This window comes from Ranitomeya variabilis, chromosome 5, assembly GCF_051348905.1.
Source record: "Ranitomeya variabilis isolate aRanVar5 chromosome 5, aRanVar5.hap1, whole genome shotgun sequence".
NCBI lineage: Eukaryota > Metazoa > Chordata > Amphibia > Anura > Dendrobatidae > Ranitomeya > Ranitomeya variabilis.
Genome location: NC_135236.1, coordinates 661,704,197 through 661,727,812, shown reverse-complemented (window position 1 = coordinate 661,727,812; position 23,616 = coordinate 661,704,197). Strand labels below are relative to the sequence as shown.

The 23,616-nt window shown below is 38.7% G+C and overlaps 2 protein-coding genes across 2 annotated transcripts in view; both read right to left on the bottom strand.

Moving 5' to 3' along the window:
- Window positions 1–1,170, bottom strand: part of LOC143775147 (uncharacterized) — a 39,162-nt gene extending 37,992 nt beyond the window's left edge. The window contains exon 1 of the mRNA XM_077262991.1: window positions 897–1,170. Within this exon, the coding sequence (XP_077119106.1) occupies window positions 897–1,170 (274 nt within the window). The remainder of the gene's footprint in view (window positions 1–896) is intronic.
- A 5,289-nt stretch (window positions 1,171–6,459) lies between these two features.
- LOC143776790 (uncharacterized) lies at window positions 6,460–23,115 on the bottom strand. Its single transcript, XM_077266535.1, has 9 exons — window positions 22,894–23,115; window positions 15,239–15,583; window positions 13,968–14,420; window positions 13,699–13,749; window positions 13,205–13,318; window positions 12,618–12,664; window positions 10,793–10,874; window positions 10,341–10,380; window positions 6,460–7,393 (listed from the first exon to the last, which is right to left on the bottom strand). The coding sequence occupies exons 1-9, from the start codon at window positions 22,955–22,957 to the stop codon at window positions 7,267–7,269; spliced, it is 1,323 nt and encodes a 440-aa protein (XP_077122650.1). The 5' UTR covers window positions 22,958–23,115; the 3' UTR covers window positions 6,460–7,266.
- Window positions 23,116–23,616: the final 501 nt, after the last annotated feature.

The following is a 23,616-nucleotide window of genomic DNA, read 5'->3' as shown; positions in this document are numbered from 1 at the left end:
GGGCTAATCAGCACTATTGTATGGACTTTATGCTTTATGTTGTACTTTGAGCCATGTAAGGGCTCTATTTGAGTTTCCTGTGATGTGGTTTATCAGTACTACAACAAACCAGCTGTGGACTTTAAATAGAAACGATTCCTGTAATACCTCAGATTGCTCCCAAGTGGCATTGCTACAGTACGATATTCTCTAATATTAATATATTACAATGTATTGATCAAGTGATCATAAGGTTAAGTACCCTACATGGGCCAATAAACAATGTGAAAAAAAGAAAAATATTAAAAAACATGAAAAGACTATTTAAACATCTCTTTTTCACAGAATGTAAATAAAAAAATAAACATATTTAGCATTATCATATGTGTACCTGTCAGAACTGATACAATATCATAATATTAATCACTTAGGGTGAGCATCAAAACAAAAAACCAAAAAATCAAAATGGCAGAATTGCTGTTTTTTGTTCAGTCCCCCACAAAAAAGCGATCAAAAAGAAATCAGAAAGTGGTATGGACTCCAAAATGGTAATGATAAAACCTACAGCTCATATTGCAAAAAATGAGCCCTCTTATAGTTCTATTAACCCCTAAAAAATAGCAAAAGTTATGGCTCTTTGGAAGTGAGGGGGAAAAAGGAAATATCAAAGTAAAGAAAGTCCAACAGGTAGTCCGTCACCTAAGGACCGATATAAACCTGGAACCAGCCCTGATTTTGAGTCACAGGTTTTAATCTATTTGTAAGCTGCAATATATCATTGGCTTTTGCAGCTGCCGTTTGGCATTGAGTACTGCTGCTAAGCATATAGGTCACTCGAATGCTCAAGCAATTCTTTTTTATATATGCAGTAGTACTATTGATGCAAGAGCATCCTCTTTACACTGCACTGGGTATACCTGTGGTAGGTATGCTGTTCCAGGGGCATCTGAGCTGGTTATGCTTGTCGGTCTGAGGGTATATGTGGTAGACAAGCGCTTCTACAGGCATTTGAGGTGGACCAGCTATTCTGAGAGAATATGTGGTGGTCATGGTTTTCAAGATGGTAGACATGATGATCTGTGCTTGCTGTTCCAGGGGCATCAAAGCTGGACAGGCTGTTTTGGGGACATATTTGGAGGGCATGATCTTCAAGAGGTAATTAAGGAGGACTAGATGTTCTGTGGTGGGCATGCTGTTCCATGGGCATCTGAAATGAGCATGATACCCTTAGAATAAATGCGGTGGGTATGCTTGTCTAGAGGCATCTATGATCGACATAATGTTCTGGGGCATATGCGATAGACATGCTCTTCTAGAGGCATCTATGATGGACATGATGTTCTTTAGTATATGTGGTGGGCATGTCCTTCTCAGGGCATCTTAGGTAGACATGATGTTCTGGGTTATCTGTGATGGGCATGCCATCTTAGTGACATCTCTATTGGGCACACTTTTCTGGAGGTATGTATTGTTGGTACACAGTTATGAAACATCTGAGGCTGGACAATGTTACAGGTTCTAACTATCACAAAGTTTGGTTAAAAAAGGTCTCGTTTATCGTTCTTCTTTGCCAAACTCTTGGACAGATCCCACCAAAGTGAGGTAGAAGCAATGTTCCTACATATGTAAAAAAAAATATTCCCCTCCAATAGCAGCAGTCGGCTTTGTGGGGTGAACTTACACACCTTTACTCAGACCTCTCGGAAATGTTCTCTTCCTTTCATCTTCATCTCTTATTGATACCACCATTTTTCCTTCGTAACTCTACTTCACATTGTCTCACAACATGACGTAACTTCAGACAAAAAGACACCAGAACACACTGTATCAGGATGTATACAATTCTTATCAATTCTGGATAATTTAATGATGCTGCCCCTAGAACGAGGCCCATCTACTAGAGAGTGTGAAGAGTCCTGGTCTACGCCGAGTGTTGGGGGTCTACACAACTTCAGGTGGAACCAACCCCAGAAGGTTTTAGTTGAGAATCTAGATTGGACACGTGTGACCCAATTCTCTCTGTGGCACTGTGGTGCAGAAAGTACGATATGAAGAGTTAAATAATAATATGTCGGCACCCACCAAACCATAAGACACAGAAGTGATAAACAACACAAGGAATGCTCACCAGAGAAAGTCCCGAGAAGACCAGATATGGACACAACCAAGAAAATCATCTTGTTAACTGCCTAACAGAAAGCAAATTTTATCTTGGAGAGTGTTTCTGCGTTACAGGAAATTAGTGAAAGGAAGTTCCCAAAATAAATTTTACTTGGTGGTTAAAAAAAGTAAATGATCTAGTTTTTCTTTCATTGCTTGTGCCCAGTGCAGGAGCATGTCACAGGCCACGGCAAACTTCAGCGATATCACTTTTAGAAAATATATCAAATATCCCCAATACACCTCAAGATCTTTATTAAATGGGGATCAGATACAGCTGCATTAAAGACGTTTTTCTGGGGGTAACATATTGAAGCCCTAAGGATTGGTCAACAATGTGTTAGTCCTAGAAAACCCCTTTAGTGAAAGTTTATCTCAGGACAGTGCTTACATCTGGCCACTGCTGGATCAGATACCTGTGTCACGGGGATACCGCGACAGAGAGGGACCTAAAGATAGCGGCATCTGTTTTCATGAACTCCAGCACTGGTTTGAAATACTTCACCATCTTATTAAATATTGTGGGTTTTTTTCTTTGCTGGCAGTACAAGGGTTAATCTGTTCAGTTGAATCTCATGGAGCTTTCCTACCTGGATTGTCTCAGCTGTTCAGTGTTGGACACTCCCCTCTGTTATATATGTTCACCTCTGGCAATTATGAATTGCCAGTGTTAGTTCTTACCACCTGGTTTGAAGTTGGAGGTGTAGTTCGTTGCTGGAGTAGGCGTTTGGAGATTTGCTCAGGAGATTGTTGCTTGGAATTTTGTTTGTGTGTGTGCATATCCTCATCCTCTCCTATTTGGTTTCTCCTTCCTTAATTCCCTTGTGTTCCACTCTGTTGTTTGGGGAGTGTATTATTGTAATTTTCATTTATCTCTGTCCGTCTTTCCTTGTTTGCCTGGTTAGTATTATTGTATACACTTCAGCTTCGCACCTCCCTGGGTGTGGGAGGGGACAGATCAGTGTAGATACAGGAGCATACACAAGGCACGTGAACCCAGCGTCTCCACCTTCAGGAGTAATCTGGGGGGCAGGGATAACTTAGGACATCCCAAGGCACTGCGTGACAAGCTGATTGCTTGGGGTCACAAGTGTTGGACCTTCACAATCTCATATTGATGACCCATTTTACCATCTTGGACAACCCCTTCAACTGATAAATCTATCAAAGATTTTATCAGGCATTTAATAGTTTAAACAAGCTTTGTCTTGGAAGCAGTATGCCCAATGGGCAGGTTAGGTTTGCTTTGCCACATGCAAGGGCACTTGACCTTGGAAATGCTCCTGCTTCTTATGAGTGATGGTACAAGTCGTTGTCAGCACTTCTCCTGTTTGTCCTTCTTGGGCTACCAACAGTGGCCGTTCTTCTTATTCTTATATGAGGCCCACTAAAGGTTCTGCGTTTCTCTGTGTCTGCTACATCCTTCAAAGTTGGACACATAAGAATTTAGTTTCCCATTAAGGTGATTATTCAAGGTTTGAAAATTGATGGAATGTCAAATATTAGATTGTGGGCAGAGTTGAGCAAAAAGATTGAATTTAGGAGGCGATGACATATAATTAACCCTGTTTATTGGCAATGCCATTCATTTACATCACAATACAAGGTCCACAATTAAAAAGGTGCAAAAATATCTCCTAATTATTACAACAGCAATCAAAGAAATTAGTACAATTATTTTCTATGGTAAATTAGAAGATGAGTGCGGCGCCCTGTAGTCCTCCTCCTGGTACCAGTGCATCTGGTTATGAGTAGGGAAGCAGAGCCGGAGCATGCGGGCCCAACTGCTAACCACTAAGGGGTGAGGTGCAGGCAGTGATGACGATGGATGATGAAAGATGGAGTGGAATATTTAGGTTTTGTTATGGAGCACCATGGTTGCACGGTTTTTGTACCCCTTTTGTGTGCATTACTCTACTTTGACAGCATCACGTCTAACACTACTGTGTGCATTATCCTGGTCCCATGACATCACTGTGTGCAGTATTCATGTACTGTGCGCATTATCACTGTATTGTAACATCACTATGAGCATTTTCCATGCACTCTGACATCACTGTGAGCATTCTCCATGTAATCTGACATCACTGTGAGCATTCTCCATCTACTGTATTATGACATCACGGTGAGCATTCTCCATCTACTGTATTATGACATCTCTGTGAGCATTCTCCATCTACTGTATTATGACATCTCTGTGAGCATTCTCCATGTACTATACTCTGACATCACTGTGAGCATTCTACATCTACTGTATTATGACATCTCTGTGAGCATTCTCCATGTACTATATTGTGACATCACTGTGAGCATTCTCCATCTACTGTATTATGACATCACTGTGAGCATTCTCCATCTACTGTATTATGACATCACTGTGAGCATTCTCCATCTACTGTATTATGACATCACTGTGAGCATTCTCCATCTACTGTATTATGACATCTCTGTGAGCATTCTCCATGTACTATACTCTGACATCGCTGTGAGCATTCTCCATCTACTGTATTATGACATCACTGTGAGCATTCTCCATGTACTATACAGTGACATCACTTTGTGCATTCTAGATGTAATATAACATAACTGTGAGCATTTTTCATGGACCATGGCATCACTATGTACATTATCCATGTACTGTGACATCACTGTGTATATTATCCCTGTACTGTGACATCAATGTGTATTCTCCCTGTACTGTGACATCACTGTGTGCATTATCCCTGTACTGTGACATCACTGTGTGCATTATCCCTGTACTGTGACATCAGTGTGTGTATCTTCCTTGTACTGTGACATCACTCTGAGCATTTTCCATGGACTGCGACATCACTTGAGCATTCTCCATGTACTGTGACATCATGGTGATCATTCCCAATCTGCTCTATAGTGACATCAGTTTGTGCATTCTACATGTGACATCACTGTGAGCATTCTCCATGTACTAACATCACTGTTTGCATTATTCCTGTGTTGTGACTACACTTTGTGCATTCTTCTGCTGTTATTATTGTGTGCATGTTTCTGGTTCTGTGGTATCACTGTGTGCATGATCTCTGTATTGTGAAACCTTTGCACGCTTCTTGTCCTGTAGCAGCTCAGTGAATTATTTATTTTGTGTGGCATTACCAAGTGTATTATATCTATGTCATGACATCACTGTGTGCATTGTACAGACTTAGGTAAGTGAGCTTTGTAATGCTTTCGGTTTTCTTTGGTGATTTTCATATCTTAGAACCACAATTGAGGTAATGGTTTTTAAAGGGGTTGTTCAGACTTGAGGTACAAGTCTGAAGTCACAGAGCGCGCAGTCAGGATTCTCCAGTGCTGGCGGTCATATGATTGCAATTATGTGATTTGCACACTTCCGGACACATTCCAACTAGTCGTGCCCAGTCTCGAATCAATACACTCTAGTCGACATGTGACTGCATGTATGCAAATTGCATCTGCCTGCTCCTGGCGCCAGAGAACTTGAACCCCCAGCCTAGACAACCCCTTTAAATTTAGCACTCTACAGGCCCAGACCATAGACATTGCATATAATAATCATATCTCAAAAATATTAGTACCTAGAATAAAATAAAATCAAAGCAAAATATGAGTCTAGGTTCTTTTGACAAGGCTTTTTTAAAGGGAACCTGTCAGCAGGTTTTTACATGTGGAAGTCGTGGCATGGCTGTATAGCCGTATGTCCGCCAATAAAAATTCTGTCTTTTTTTTTTAGAAATCCGATTTGCCAGTCATGAGAAATCTAATGTAGAAACAACATGCAAATGAAGCTGTAAATGCACTGTGGGTGTGAGAACTAATTTTGAAAAAGATAATCTAGTGCACTGACACGCCCCCAGTGCACTTCCAACCTGATTTGCATATGGCTTTTACAGTAGATTTCTCATGACTGGTACATCAGATCCATACAAAAAAGGTATTGTTTTCATTGGGGGACACAGACCTACACAGCTATATCATTACTTTTATATTTAAAAACTTGCTGACAGGTCCCCTTTAAGTGGACACTGGTCTAATTTAAAGGGATACTCTGATTTGCGAATTAACTTTTTCTTAGGTTCCTGAACAATTAGGTGATCACTTGTTTTCTGCTTTTGGAAATCAAAGCAATCAGCTGCAATCTGTGGTAGAACCAATTTCCCCACAGCGCCCCCGGAGGGGAAAAAAAGTATTACACAATTCCTATTAAAATCAATTAAATGGACTAGGTGCATCCTCTACCATACAAAATAGAGGTTCGGAACAAGGGGACCTTATTGGAAATTGTTTTTTTCTTCTCTTTCACCCGTTAGTACAGTGTCGCCCCCCTGGCTTTGATGAGGGCTGAACCTTTTTTTTCCCTCTATTAAGAATAAAGAAATAAAAAAAATATACATGTGTTGTAATTCCACACCCGTAAAAGTCCGATCTATTAAAATATAAAATTAATTAACCAGATCGATAAATGCCATAAAGAGGGGTTTTTTTTTTTGCAATTTTCATCACATTTGGATTTTTTTTGTTCCTGTTTTCCGGTACATCACCTGGTTCAATTGGATGATGTCATTTAAAAAAGTCTAACTTCTTTTGCAAAAAAAACAAACAAATGTCGATGGAAAAAATAAAAAAGTGACGGCTCTTGGAACAAAGGGAGGGAAAAAAAAAAAACAAAAGCACAAAAATGCAAAATCGCCCGGTCGGGAAGGGGTTAAAGTGTAATTCCATTGAAGTGTACAATTATATAATAAATTCTTATAAAAAAAAAAAAAGAAGGTATTTGCATATATATCTCTCCCATCATGCATCGGGCTACAGCATTTATTCCCTATGTACTTTAATCTCCTGTGGTCTTTGTCGCCCCCTGCTGGGAGAGGAGTTGTGTGATATTAATGATTTTATGCTTATATGTTACAACACTGCCACCTAGTGACAAGAACGTGTAGAAAAATGACCTTATTTAATTAGAATTACTCTTTAGACACTTTTTTACATAGGACGCCCCCAGAGGATTTATGGTTCCAGATGATCCATCTCAGACGTGAGAAATGAAGCATGAGGTCAAGATGTTCTTGGTTTTCCTAGAAGATATATACGGACGGTCCAAGGAAATGGGAAAGACAGAAATCTCCATGCTGGTTATGAATCATCTGCAGCTTCACTTATATTTCTTATGTGATTGGTTTCAGCTCTGTCTTCCTCATCTTTTTCGGGGTCCCTCTCTTCAGTTGGTAGTTCGGTCAATGGTTGGGTGACAAGTTCGAGACTGGGGACAAGAAATGAAGAGGTCATTATATGGGAACTAATGTACTGAGGCAAAAAAAATATGACCAATAAGCTTTTCTTAAAGGGAGGATTTTGATATGTAATCTGAGAGTAGCATGATGTAGGGGCTGAGACCCTGATTCCAGTGATGTGTCACTTACTAGGCTGTTTTTGTTTCAATACAATCAGTGTTTTATCAGCAGGAGATTATCACTAGAGGACTAGGTGTCTTATGCCTCGTAGTCCAACCACGCCCCATCCAGTGATTGGCTGTTTTATGTCAATGAAAAACTACGAGATTCAGAATAATCTGCGGCACTAGGTGAATTTCTCTTCACAGGTTAATTTCATTCGGCAATATATAAGCAGACTTCCACATTTCCGAGATTTCAGCAAGTGAGGGCGGTGCACCGTAAAAGGTAAATCAAGACTTCATATGTAGTAATCCAATATATGTTTTATATCAATATACAGTGCTCACAAACAGCAGCCAATCAGTGGTGTGGGCGGAGTTATACAAGGCTCAGCATTCCAAATTCAGCATTCCAGGTTCTGCAAGATCCAACAATATGATTCTTCAGAACACTACAATTATGGCAATACCAAGCTTATATGCGGTAGGATTTTTAAAAATATTTTAGCAATTTGAAAAATTCAGAACTTTGCACATATTTGTGGGGGTTTTTTTTTATAGTTTTTGTTGTTTTTCGCCTTTTTTATTTCCACTAAATTCTTCTTTTATGGTATTTTGCACTTTTTAAGTCTATTTTCTGTTTTGTGCTTTTTTATCTTCGTCAATGTGGGCTCCTCTTTTGTTTATAAACCTAAATCTTTGTGCAAAAAGTACTTCACTTCTTCCTGTCCCCGGAGTAATTTTATGTACTGGTACTCATGATTTTTTTTTTCAAATTTTGTCATAAAAAAAAAGTGAAAAAAAAAAAGACAAAAATAAAGAGCCGTTTTGATTTTGCAAAAAAAAAATCATGATTTTTTTTTCACACAAATTTCGTCACGAAAAAAGAAAAAAAGACAAAAATAGAGAGCCATTTTGATTTTGCAAAAAATCATGAATTTTTTGGCCAAATTTTGCCACAAAAAAAAGATTTAAAAAAAAAGGACAACAGTAAGAGCCGTTTTGATTTTGCAAAAAAAAAATCATGACTTTTTTACACAAACTTTGTCACAAAGAATGAGAAAAAAAGACAAAAATAAAGAGCTGTTATGATTTTGCAAAAAATCATGAATTTTTTGCCCAAATTTTGCCACAAAAAGGATAAAAAAAGGACAACAGTAAAGAGCCGTTTTGAATTTTCCAAAAAAATCATGACTTTTTTTTACACAAACTTTGTCACAAAGAAAGAGAAAAAAAGACAAAAATAATGAGCTGTTATGATTTTGCAAAAAAAAATTCATGAATTTTTTTGCATAAATTTTGCCACCCAAAAATTGAAAAAAAGACAAAAACAAAGAACAATTTTGATTTTGCAAAAAAAAAAAAAAATCAAGAAAACCAATGCAAGAATTTGGTGTGAAATGTCAAAAATTACTAGAGAACAAAAGAAGATAGGTACCGTAACTTAATAAAAAGCAAAAGATGAATTGTAATGAGTTTATGTCATCATTTTCTGAGACCTGGGACTTTTTTATTTTAATTATCTAGTAGTGATTATGTTGAATTGCTTCCTCTACCCACGTAGTTTTTATACGTGAGATTTTTACATTGGCCTCTGCTGTCGGGGGTGCACAGGATTGCAGTCACACCAGGGCCCTAAAGTTCTAAAGATCCCTCTGCTGAATAATAATTGGGAACCCTGTTAACAAGGACCGGTCACTTGCCATAAAATTGTAATTTCTTTACCTGGTATGAATGCCGCTGTTCTCCTGAATCCGGCGATGTTTTTCTTTTCGTCCTGCGCCTCTCCATTCCTGAGATATGGCCTCCTTTTTATTGCATATCAATCTCATCTTTTAATCCAAGTGGGCGTGATCCTCAGCTGCTCCTTGTGGGTGTGTTTATGATAACTACTCCCATTTGCCTAAAAAGGCTAGATTTATATACAGGAAAGAAGAGGCCATATCTCAGAAACGGAGAGGCGCAGGACGAAAAGAAAAACATCGCCAGATTCAGGAGAAGAGCGGCATTTATACCATGTAAAAAAAACTTATATATATCAAGGTCATTTTTTTGAAATATTATATTTGGAACAGATAGTTTTATTTAGACCTTTGCTTAATTCATATTGGCTGTTCTATTATATGGATGTGTGCAAAACACCCAAGATATCTCCAAATTCTTAATCCTTCAAATTAGATCTTCAACTCACCTGAAGCTATGAGGAGGCACTGCCTGATAGTATCAATATCCCGCTATCCCAGCACCATTCATAATACAATAGACAGTCCCTTGTTCTAAACTGAATACAGGGTGTCCTGCTGCTAGGAGCCCTGCAATCACCCATAATCTGGGGAGGAACTTCTCTATTTCTCTATGGCGCCTCCACAGGTGAAATTAAACATTACACAATTCTCATTTACATCCATGAATTATTCTAGCTCCTCCCTCCTGCATAGAATTTTAAAAGCACCAACTGTCATCTCCTATTTCAATAACATTACTGAATAAATATTTTACAGATTTTACCCACGAATTGAGTGAAAGTTCAGTCCAGGAGGAGAAAGAAGCAAATTTATCTGATAAGATTTATTACAAAATGTGCTTATTTTTATATCTACTATTAAGTTATCAAATAAAAATGAAAACGATGGTCACTCTCGAAAACATGTGACAACTAAATTACCATTGGGAATGGATCATTAATTAATTAATTAATTTCGAAAAATCTTTTTTTTTTCCATTGTTAGATCAGTAGGTCAATAGTAAAAAATAGTGGTCATCCCCTTTAAGAAGGATTGCAGGATAGAACATCATCAGTTGAACTCCTACTTACCGAAGATCAAAGCCTAACAGGTAACGCACTCTTTTCCGGCCTAATAGAAGAAAAAAAAACTTCAGTAGGAAGATTTTTGGTTTGCGCCGCAATCCTTCCAAAAACTAAGCAAAATCATACTCCCTCACCCCACGTTGCCTTATTCTGAACACTTTGTCTCCACTTTCTAGATATCAAGAGCCTAAAGCCTCTTAAGTTTTAGAATATCCGTTTTTAACTATCCTTTTTCTTGGAAGAGCCCCCATAAAACATGTTCTAAACTAGAACCCTAGTGATCAGGTGTAGTTGAATTCCATTTGAACTGTTGTATTTCCCTACAGCACCCCCGCAGGGAAAGCAAGGTATTACATCGTGTGGACATTTTGAGTCCTCCAACTCAGAGATGCTCTGGCTAATGGATGGATTTCCTAAATGTGTTTATATACAGTATTTTTTTTATTTTTTTGGCTTACCTTTCAATTGTAGAAGTATCACACAGATCACTATCAGCGCAATTACCGATAAGCTGATAGCAATGATGACAATACTTGTATCCTGCAGAAGAAAGAAATGTCAGAACACTGATTTACTAGATCTATGCTCTCCAATAATTCCAAAAAATTTTCAAATTTTTCAATGTAGTTTTTTTTTTCTACAAAGTGATTTGATGATATATCAATTAGCAATCATTGATCTCAGTGGATAGAAACCTCCTTTACCATAAATTTTAACATAACCCCTCATTCAAGTGACCTGTACCTGTTTGAAATCCCATACAGTGTCTGATATCTGTAGATTGGGAAGGACGTGAGAATTTTTTTTATCACAATTTCTAAGTTAAAAGACATTTAACCCCTTCACGACACGCGATTTTCCATTTTTCCGTTTCCGTTTTTTTTTTTTACCTCCCCTTATTCGAAAAGCCATAACTTTTTCTTTTAATTTTTTTCCATAAAAATGACATATTAGTGCTTGTTTTTTTTTTTTTGCGGGACGAGTTGTACTTTTGAACGACACCACTCCCTCTATCATATAGTGTACTGGAAAATGTGAAAAAAAAATTCCAAGTGCAGTGAAATTGCAAAAAAAAAGTGTTATACCACAATAAAAAATGTTTTGGTTTTTCATTTACCATGTTCACTATATGGTAAAACTGACCTGGTAATATGATTCTCGAGATCAGTGCGATTACGCAGATACCAAACATGTATATATATTTTTTTTTATTTAAGTGATGAAAAAGAATTATGAAATTTGTAAAAAAATAAAAAAATTATCTTTTGTCACCATTTTTCGAGACCTCTAATGTTTTCATTCTCCAAAATATAGGCCTGTATTAGGGGTTATTTTTTTTTCACTCTGAGCTGATGTTTATACAAATACCATTTTGGGGTAGATACGATGTTTTTATCGTATTTTATTGCAATGATGCAGAGGCCCCAAAAAACGAACTTTTGACGTTTGATTTTTTTTATTACGCCATTTACCGATCAGATTAATATATTTTATATTTTGATAGATCGGACTTTTTCGAACGCAGCGATACCAAATATATTTTTTTCATTTTTTTTTTAAATTTCACTTTTTACTGTATTTATCAGTCCCCTTAGGGGACTTGAAGCACTGATCGCTTGAGCTATGTATAGAGAAAATCACGATCTTCTATGAACGGCAGCCACGGGTTGACTTTTACCGAAGGATCGTCAATACAGGCACGGGGGTCATCAGCAGACCTCTGGCCGTAATGGCAACCCTTCGACTTCCCCTCAGGGGCGTGCCTATGAAAAAGTAGAATGATGCCCCCCGCGTGTCGACGCGCGTTAAATTATGCTGTCAGTTATTGAGAGTGGGATTTAACAGGTTAATAGCGATTCTCCACCCAATACTGTTAAAGGCACATGATGGCTGATTAAATCAGCCATCAGGTGCGGGGAAAGATGCAGACTCGGCGTACGAGCCCGCCATCAAAGTCATTGACATGACATATGATGTAAATGTACGTCATATGTCGTGAAAGGGCTAAATACCATAACCATACATACATATATACTCATACATACCGACACATGCATACACAGTATACAGATTAGTCAGTACTTTGGGGTTTATTGGCAGCGGTACATTCTCTGTTGATCAACAACAGGTCAACAATGGCCTTATCACAGTAGCGGTACCAGCCCCATACTGTACGGTTACTACTGATAGAGGACCCATCAGCTACCGGTAATTTATACTATAAAGTTGGGACTAATGTTGATTATCAGGATAAAATTTGGCCAAAATTTGTTCAATTTTTACCTTTTTTGGTGATTTTGTGACATTTCCTTGAAACAAGTCTGAGATTCCTACAAATAAAAAAATTATTAATGTAACAGTTCACACAACAATGGCATGAATATCCCTAAACCAATTACTGTTCTTATTCACTAAATTGGTTCATAAGGGATTATATTAATAATAGGGCCCCGATGATAGGTACAGCGCCATTTTTCTTATGTTACAGGAGACCTCAGCCCTTTAGGATCAAGCCCCCCATCATTAGCCAGTAGTCACCAAATTGCATTATGTTGGCCTCAAAACAAAAATATCATAAGATCTGCTCAGCTGTTTGGGGTTTTGACCGAAATTTTGGGTGTGTGCAGTAATGAATAAGCCAAATATTTCTATAAAACTAAACAAAAAATCCCCAAAATAATAAGTTAATATAATTCTTAGGAATTCAAAGCCAATCAGATGAGATTACAACCTTGATGATGGATCCAATAATACAACAGAGCTATAGTTTGTTTTTTAGGGGGTCTATTTTCTCGCTGCAACTTACTTTCCTTTACTGAACATAAAAAATAAAATCTCCCCCCCCCCAAATAATCTGGTCGCAGTCTTACCATTATTATTTGGAGAAACACTCTCAGTCAATAAAGGTATATATTCCTGGTCTTCTTCCTTCGATTCTTCAGAAGAGGGAAGTTCATGATGATCAGGAATAAAATTGGGCACAACTAAAAAAAAAGTGCAAAACAGTATAAGGTATAAGAATATTAAAAGTAATAATATTCTTTATCCAAGTAAACAGTAATTCTATCTTTAATTTTTTAGTAAAAGTAGAATATCTCCCCATCGTTTTCTTCTTATTTCACTAAAATAGAAAGTGCAGCTGCATCTCCCTCCTCTCCCCTCACTTTTTTTCTAGTGACTACTGTTTGTACGTTAGATGGATTTTTTTGTTGGCTGAGAAGTTTTCTGAACATTTACCAAGACTACAGGCATTTTAGAATACATTACAATTTCTATATTCACACATATTGCAGGTTTATGAAAATTATATCAGTAGGGTATGTAGTCATGTCTTTGGAAAAAAGGGGAAATGCCAGTGATTTACCTGAGGGCTCATCGACAATAGATTCATTTTCAGTTGTCGCTGCTGGGAATTCTAAGAGAAAAAAATAAGAATCGTTCAGCTTCATAGTTTTTAAGGTTGAAGGTAGATATAAGTCCATTGAGTTCAACCTGTAACCTATCATATTTAAGATTTGTAAGATGATCATGTTGTTCCTGATGAAGTTCTGCCTAAAGGCTGAAACCAAAACCTTTTGAAAAAGTTGAGTTTGAAAATTCACTTATATATGAAATAAATATTGCTGATTTTACCTGTGCTCCTTGCTGTCAGTTCTGCATGTTCTGTCGAACCAAGAGGGAAGACCTTTGATGACAAGTCAATCGTTTTTGCCGTACGAGAAGGTAGAGTATCTGGCCTGATAAGTGCCGGTGAAGTATTTTTCAGAACAGATGGAAGTAATTGAGTAGTTTCTTCTGCAGGTATATTAAATGAATTGGTCCAAATATAGGAAGGTTCTGGAGTAGTTGTAAAACCTGGTGGTTCTGGAGTTGTCTTCCTAGTTGAAGTTGCTTGAGTTGTCTTCTTAGTGGTGGGTTCTTGAGTTGTCTTCTTAGTGGTGGGTTCTTGAGTTGTCTTCTTAGTGGTGGGTGCTTGAGTTGTCTTCTTAGTGGTGGGTGCTTGAGTTGTCTTCTTAGTGGTAGGTGCTTGAGTTGTCTTCTTAGTGGTGGGTGCTGGAGTAGTAGTTCTCACTGTTGTTGTAGGTGCTACAAAAGAGCAAATACCTTTACGTCAAGGACTATTGATCAAAAGATAACCAGTCAAATAAAGTTGTCAAACATATCAGCTGAGATCTGCTAGTTAATTTATGGATGGACCCATATGAAGAATAACCTACTGGCAACGGAGATCCTAATAGGGTTGTCTACTTATAGACCTTTAAAACGTAAAATTTTGACAAGCCCATCCAAAAGTGGTTCATTGCAACCTAGTCTACCAGAGTTACAGCCAGATAAGCCATGCATCAATATGAGTGTGTATAGTATAGATTCATGTCTATGGGAAATTTATCGATGGTCAAGATTTCAAGACCTAGGGTAGATACATTAATCATAATTGCCCAAGGGGAAAGAGCTCTACATTTTCATTTATCAAGTTATTACTTAAGAAGCTGGTCTTTGTTTTCTTACATGGGAAGTTAAATTGCCCATAATGATCTTCGATCGATGATTTAGAAGATTGATCGGCACGTGTTTTCTTGTGTTTATGTTTGAATGATGGTGAGGATTTCAAACAAATGATCATTTAATTGTCCTCCCCTATTCAGTTTTGTCAGGATCAAAGTCTACGTCAAACAAAAGGGAATTATTGTTGGTCGCTTGATCACTGGACATGTAGAAACTGGGCAATCATGGTGAATGCTCATTTATACGAGGAAATGTTCAGGCGATTTGTTCCCTCATGTAAAAGACCCTTGAGAAGGAATTTTATAGGTTCTGCATTTTGGAGCCAATAATGTTGCTACCCAAATTTGTCAAAATATCTACGCAATCACATTGAATATTTTTTTATAAAATACAGGCACCTTCTTCAACTACTAGCCTAATGTTGATCTTCTCGTCATTGAACCACCCCGAATGTTCAATTCGGCAGCAATACGTCCCGGCATCATTCAGACTTGCTTCATCAATGGTCAGAGACACCGTTCCTTGTCTGATTCTACCATTCAGTTGGTAGCGTGAAGATGATCGAAAAGTGACCTTGCTGCCGTCAGTCCAGATGAGTTCTTGATTACACTTTGAATTCGGACAACTTCCTTTACCCCAGCACATGCTGGTGAGGTCACTGCTTCGTTTTACTTTGTATGAACATGGCAAAGTGACCGATTGTCCTTCGATTCCCACTATTGTTCTTTGGCATAGCACCGTCACTGCAACAAAGAGAAATAAATCACTGTACATAAGCAGTATTATCTTGAGGACCATACCTTGTTTGACCTCCAACTCTTCCAGAAGCGAATGGTGTCATTCATTAACGATTCCACATTGTTTGCTTGCTAACCTTGGAGATAAATAGTGCCCTATGCCCACTGCCAAAACTTTCAGTGAGCCTCATGATACTCAGGGCCTGGGCAGTAGACATCTGACAGCAAGCAAGTTGGGCAAGGTTTTGGCAAAACACCGACTTGGAGGTCTTGAAGTATCTTTCGTCAAGGGAAACAAAAGTGAATCTTGATAAGGTGCTAGTCGTACCAACATTTTGACCAAAGGTTTTTTGGAAATGCTAAATGTAGGTGATATATCTATATAAACTGTCAAAGCAGAACCAGATTGTCTTCCAAACTCTTGATGAGCCCCATGGTATTCCCACCTAATGTTCCCTTTTAGTAGGGTGCAGCCAAGGTTGTAGGCATCTTAGTCCAGTCAGATGTCTGAAATATCTTTATAGACCTTTGTATGTCTAGCCAAGTTTTTGAAAAATCACCATGATGGAGAGTCATTCAGTGATGAATCTTCATAAGGTGACCAGACCCTCTAACAGTTACAGCAAAGTTTTATGTTATGCAGTAATGTAAAAGGTCAAAGCAAGAACTGTCTAGAGCCCAAATTCAAGACGATTTATTTTCTTGATGGTATATGGACTGGGCAATCAATAGCTAACTGTAGTAAGTTGTCTGAAATATTGATTTAGTCCTTATTATCATTGGTTGATACTATGATAATTTTTGGGGAATTTGGGTGTAATTTTTGGACTCTTTAAGGCTCTATGTAGAATGCCTTAACAGGGTCCATCTGTCAACAGAATTCAAAGAATGTAAATCATTACATGTGCGGAGGAAGTAAATGACAGTGATATTGAGAGTCAATAACATTATCTCAAAAGTCAAAAACAAAAAATAAAAAAAAAACAGGAAACTAACATAAGCGACAAAGTCTGAGGAGATAGTTGAATCCTGGCTCCATAATGGCTGTAATATGAAAAATGTAACTTCCTGAGGAGGACACTGCAGGAGAAGAGAAAGTGGAAATCAGCAAATTCGCTTCCTTACACGTATTTAAGGAAGTTTCACAAATCTTGATAATAAAAATTGCCAAATATACCTAAACAGTAACCACAATGTTTGACCACGTCACGTGCTAGGAGTTTGGTTGTATCTTTGGGATAAAGGTCAGGGGGGGAGGGTCCTGAACCCAAGATATTGGGTAAAATGCTGTTATCAAAGATATGCCCTGTCCACAATAGAAAGAGCAGGATGGAACCTTGAAGACGATTAATTTTATTAATCATTCACAAGTTCCCCAAGTGACGACGATGACCTCGGATCACAATAGTTCCATCTTACAAGAGTGTTTCCTGGGCCATCAAAACTCATAGCATGTTCACAAAATTGGCTTCACTTGAACTGTACTTCCCTCCACCTGTACTACATGTACTCTACTACTCCCTACCTGTACAATATGTGCTGTACTGCTCTATACCTGCACAATATGTGCTGTAGAGGCTCTCCACCTGTACAATATGTAGTGTGCTGCTCTCTACCTGCACGATATGTGCTGTAGAGCTCTAGAACTGTACTATATGTAATAGAACTGTACTATATGTGCTGTGCTGCATTCTACCTGCACGATATGTGCTGTAGGGCTCTAGAACTGTACTATATGTACTAGAACTGTACTATATGTACTATATTGGTCTCTACCTGCATGATATGTGCTGTAGAGCTCTAGAACTGTACTATATGTACTAGAAATGTACTATATGTGCTGTGCTGCTTCTACCTGAACGATATGTGGGCTGTAGCACTCTAGAACTGTACTATATGTACTATACTGGTCTCTACCTGCATGATATGTGCTGTAGAGCTCTAGAACTGTACTATATGTACTCTGCTGCTGTCTACCTGTACGTTATGTGCTGTACTGCTCTCTATCTCTCTTGTAGTGTGCAAATATAGTACAATGTGTATTTGCACACTACAAGTATTACATGTACTGTTGTCCTCTTTACCTATGCTATATGTTATTTACTGTACTGCTATCTCCTTATACTACATGTATGGTACAGCTTTTTACCTGCACCACATGTACTGTACTCCTTTTAATCTATACTATATGTACAGTACTGCTCTTCTTGTGCATCATCCACCTGTATTGAACTGTTGAACTGCGCTCTATCTTTACTGAATGTTAAACCTCGAAAATGTGAGCCAGTGTACATGTTGGTATAAGTGCAATGCATAGCTGTGGCCATTTAACAAGCAGAACCTAAGATAAATACAACATGAGCAAATACGCAGTAATAGTAATAGTAGATATAAATAACATAGGGGACTTAGTTAACATTGTTTTGATTAAAAAAACGTAAAAGTCATCCCTTCGCGACTACGTGTATTACGATTCATATTATTATCTTTTCTTAATCTGCATTGACATTTTAAGGGATTAAAGCTAATTATTTGCAAAGGATTGGTGTAGAATTACTGTAAAAAGGCCTCATTCTGAAGAAATATTTCCTACACTTCAGGGTCAGACTGGCCCACCAGAGAACCGGAGATTTCTCAGGCGGGCCCTGGCTTCTTCTTCAGGAGAGTTCATAGTGTGAAAGGGGCAGAGTGTGGGAGAAAGATGGGCCCTCAGAATCAAATTCACTGGTGGGCCCCATTTTCTTCAGTCTGACACTACCTATAATTTAGACATAGGGAGGTGTTATGAACTATACTTTTGGCTCCCTCTTGTGGTCACTCGCGGTATGGCTCTTGGATTCTCTTTCCTCAGCTTGGTAGTCACCTGTTCGTTAAGACTCTGGGTGTTTCTATTTAAACTTCCTGGAGTCTTAGTCCATTGCCTGGCATCCATGTAATCAGTCCTTGTCTGGTTGCTCTTGTCTACTGGTCCTGATTTTTGCAACATAAGCTAAGTCCTGCTTTCTTGTTTTTTGTTTATTTGTATTATTCTGTTTTTTGTCCAGCTTGTTCATAATGTGATTCCTGATTTTGCTGGAAGCTCTTAGGGGGCTGATATTCTCCCCCCATACCGTTAGTCGGTACGGGGGTTCTTGGATATTCAGCGTGGATATTTTAGTAGGGTTTTTCGCTGACCACATAAGTCCGCTTTCTATATTTCTGCTATTATTTAGTGGGCCTCTCTTTGCTGAATCTAGTTCATACTTACGTTTGTCCTTTCCTCTTACCTCACCGTTATTATTTGTTGGGGGCCTGTATCTACTTTGGGGTATTTCTCTGGAGGCAAGTGAAGTCTGTATTTTCTCTGAAAGGGTTAGTTAGATCTCTGGCTGGCGCGAGACGTCTAGAACCAACGTAGGCACGTTCCCCGGCTACTATTATTTGTGGGCTAGGATCAGGTATGTGGTCAGCTCAGTTACCACCTCCCTAAGAGCTAGTTTTTATGTTTGCAGACTTTGCTGAAGACCCTGAGATCCTCTGCCATTAGGATCACAACAGGGAGGCAATATCTCTCCTTAACTGTTTTTTCAGACGTCCATAATTAACAGTCCGGTCGAGGATCACAATGCTCTGACTGGCCGCGCTTCTCCTGGCCCGAGCATGACAGCTTCATATATTTCTACGAGGCGGTCACGCTCGGGAAAAGAGAGGCCAGTCCGTGCACTGAGATCCAAGATTTGACCCATGATCACAGATGCCTGAAAGAACCTTAAATGAGGCAAACAGGAAGTCACAACATTTGAGGGTTTTTTTTTTGTGATTTCTCCTCAAAAAATGTTCTAAAAAGTGAGCGACTTTAGCAGGAGAGGTGTCCACACAGAGTTGCCATAATTTGCATCAGAAGAGGCAACGTTTTCGGCTATGTGCGCAAAGACCGGTCAAACTTATCGAGAGACTTGTGCCTCTTAAAAAAATTTGACGGACCTTACTATAACGGCCTTTTTGAGCAAGACTGACATATGAAATACCGATCTTCATGACGTCTCCCCTAAATTTTGTAAGAAGGGGATTAAGAATAACAAAACAGCAAAGATAGAAGGAAGAAAACAGAAAAACTGCTGCTGCTCCTGATCGCTAATCTGTGAGATCGCAGCGATCGCCCTTCTCAGCAGGATAGATTAGTCATGCCTGCGCTCCACGGATGGGATGCATTAGAGAAAGAACTGCTATGTGATATCAATCTATCTTCTTCTTCACAGAACTGACAATTAAAATTCTTCAGTGACAATTCGTCCAAGAAATGATGGAAACTCCCATGAGAACATCTGAAGGACTGAAGGCCACTAGTGGAAACTGAAGTATCCTGGCAGATCATGTCATATTAAGCTGAACCTGACTACAATCCTGTGTAAATTTGGACCTGGCTGTCTACGTCCACCCCACCAGCTATTGCTCAGATTTGTGAGCCCTATGGGTGTTGTTAGAGTCAATAAAGGCCAAAGTCCGGCCCCCGCAAAAAATAATTAAAATATTATATATATATAAATCACTTAGAAAACTCAGGAATAAGATAATGGTCTAAATAATACAGACATAGATACCAAATAACAAATATTATCACCATACTGTTACTATGGAAAACCCACTATACTAAGATTACTATATCAATAATACCACTATGCCAGTACCACCACACCATGACCACAGAGTACCAACATACACAGTAGTGACTGAATAAAACATGGGCAAAATAATGCCGCCACACCATGACCATATATATTTCTACCACATAGTTTCTGACTATAACCATCATCCTGTTACTGAACAAAATTCACTGTATCAAGACCAATATACCAATAATAATACCACTATGCCAGTACCACCACACCATGACCACAGAGTACCAACATACGCAGTGGTGACTAAATAAAACATGGGCAAAATAATGCCGCCACACCATGACCATATATATTTCTACCACATAGTTTCTGACTATAACCATCATCCTGTTACTGAACAAAATTCACTGTATCAAGACCAATATACCAATAATAATACCACTATACCAGTACCACCACACCATGACCACAGAGTACCAACATACACAGTGGTGACTAAATAAAACATGGGCAAAATAATGCCACCACACCTTGATCATACAGTACAACCACAACACATTACCACCATACTGATCATTAATATAAAAAAACACTCTACACCCAATGAAGTTATCAATTTTCTCTTTTATTCTCCATTCGGACAGACCGCTATGACTTCTGACCACAACTCATCTCTGCACAATATAACACACAGATATCGCTTCTCCCCAAGTTTTTCCCATCTCTTCTACATGAAGCATATAGTGGCATTGTGGCTCCTGTATATCAATAATACTGATCTTTTTTGCACCGATACAGTAACAATGCCCCTTTTTTTGAAGCCATATATTACTAATATCCCCATTTGTGGCCCCATTAGCGGTAACAACAAACTAAAAGAAAAAAAAAATTCCACGCCTTTCACCTTTTCTTGCTTTCATAAGTGTCTCTATCTTCCTTTTCCCTCAGAGAAAGCGGCATAATGGCGTGACCTTATTGTACCGCCCACGAGGGGTCACCGGCGCCCTATCATGCTTCTTTGGGCTTGAATAGGGAATATTAGGCAGGAGCGGACACAGACAGGAGAGGGCCCCTGTGCAGACCCATGACTCCTTCCAATGCACAGTTACACCTGTTTTGGAGGTGGCAGTGGCCCCCTTACTTCTTGGGCCCCTGTGTGGCTGAACAGGTTGCACCAATGGTATGTCCGCCCCTGATACTAGGGAAGAAATCAGTGACTCTCTGCTCCGCAACAAACTGGATGTATCTCCTCGGACACATCTTCTGTTGAGAATAGTGGAGGCCACCGGTGGGCCCCTCCTGTGCGAGGCTGGTCATGGTCACACTTCCTGGGCACGGACCCCCTGGTACTTGGGTATCTGTAAAGGAAATATCCCAGACCACTAGACAACATCATCTCCCAAATTCTAGCACGTTAACCTTTAGGCTCCCAGATGGTTAGTATGCATTCCAGCACCCCTGACAGTGATGAGGTTAAGCTGTTACCAGATCCCTCCACATAGAAGAGGAGACCCCGCACTGCGGCCCCTTCTCCTTGTAAATGGCACATTCCTTTACAGAGCCTTTTGTTATTTAGCATCTTTCTCCTGCACAGCAGAAATTATCATTATTGTTATTATTATTATTAATTTATTAATAATATCATTTCTCCTTCTTTTCTTTACTTTTTATATTTTTCTCTTCCATATTTTTGTAACTATTCTATTACCTTTCTATTTATTATTTGTCTGTCTTTTCATATTTATCCATCTACCTATATTCTAGCACTTATCTAATGTTCCATTTTTTTATTTTTATTCTTTCCATATCAATTTTTCTTACCACTTTTCATTTTTTCTCTTTCTATTTATCTATGTATCTATTTTAGAATACTTATTTATCTATCGATTATCTATTATTTATCTATTATCTATCTCTCTATCATCTATTATCTATTGTCTATCTATTATCTATCTATTATCTATCATCTATCTATCATCTATCTATTATCTATCTACCATCTATCTATTATCTATCTATCTATTATCTATCATCTATCTATCTATCTATATATTTTCTATCTTCTAACACTTATCTATTGTTCCTTCCTTCCTTTCGTTATTTCTTCTTTCCTTTTTCTTTCTTTCCAACTATCTATTCCACATACAGTATCTATTGTTTCTTTCTCTTTCTTTCTTTCTTTCTTTCTTTCTTTCTTTCTTTCTTTCTTTCTTTCTCTCTTTCTTTCTTTCTTTCTCTCTCTTTCTTTCTTTCTCTTTCTTTCTTTCTTTCTTTCTTTCTTTCTTTCTTTCTTTCTCTCTTTCTTTCTTCTCTCTTTCTTTCTTTCTTTCTTTCTTTCTCTCTCTTTCTCTCTTTCTTTCTTCTCTCTTTCTCTCTTTCTTTCTTCTCTCTTTCTCTCTCTTTCTTTCTTTCTTTCTTTCTTTCTTTCTTTCTTTCTCTCTCTCTCTCTCCCTAACATATACTGTACATGCTGCGACCTCCTATTTGCCATTACGTATTGGGGTACATCCATGCAGGGTTTAGTTATACACATTATAAAATTACAATAATGCGGATACAGACATAGCAGAGCTGATTTTTTTTTTGCCTGTTTTCCTGTTTGCAGGATCCAGGGTCCAGCAGTCTCATCATGCATAAAAACAAAGTTTTTTTTTAAAGATGTCTTGGAAGAAAAGGAGGGTGAGAATTGTAGAAATGCAGAATGTTCATTGCTCTTACCTGAGCTGAGGAGGAGGAGGATGGAAACTTGTAGACTCTTCCTCCAACTTGTGCACAGCTTCATCCTGACTGTTGCAGCGCTGGTGACTTCTGCAGGGCTGACAGCTCCTGATGGCCTTCACATGGAGGAGGTCCCTCCTCCCACAGCAGCACATGTCATCGCCAGGAACATATAAGACATATATGTATGCTCTACATAGGAGGGGACATATATATATGCACATATGGAAATGATTGTGTCCTATAAGGGAAAATGTGCAGCAGAGTGACTTTACACTGAGACCAAAGCTGCTTCTTCTAGTCCCTCCATCATCCATGACATCAGTGCTGGCTCTGGGGCTCGGAGGGGCTGCTGGACTGAGCTCCGAAGAGGAGGGAAGAAAGGTTGTGTTCTAAAATAATAAGACTATTCAGATCATAAATATATTAGCCCCTTGTCCTCCTGGGTGTCCAGGTGCTTAGGGACGATGACCATAAAAAGGGGCTTGCTTGTTATGGACGGTGGTCCTTCAAGTGGAAATGCGGATATTGGCCCTTAAAGCCTTTAAGTCATTGGGCACTTTGTGTAAAACATGCACAATTACTCATTACCTAGGTTACCGGCCATCTCTGCAGTCTATCGGACAAGGAGAGCAGCGCTTACAAGCTTTTTCTAATGGAGCTTGTAAGCGCATCTCTGAAGATCAATCCGGCCTGGTTCATAGTCCATGGGCGCCTCCGATG

Bases quoted from the DNA above. Each gene is read 5' to 3' on its own strand.
- LOC143776790 (XM_077266535.1), bottom strand. From the start codon at position 22,957: ATGAAGCTGTGCACAAGTTGGAGGAAGAGTCTACAAGTTTCCATCCTC. The intron at 15,584-22,893 runs GTAAGAGCAATG...TCTTTGTTGCAG, and splicing joins CCTCCTCCTCCTCAGCTCAG to TGACGGTGCTATGCCAAAGA. The intron at 13,319-13,698 runs GTAAATCACTGG...CTTTTTTTTTAG, and splicing joins TATTGTCGATGAGCCCTCAG to TTGTGCCCAATTTTATTCCT.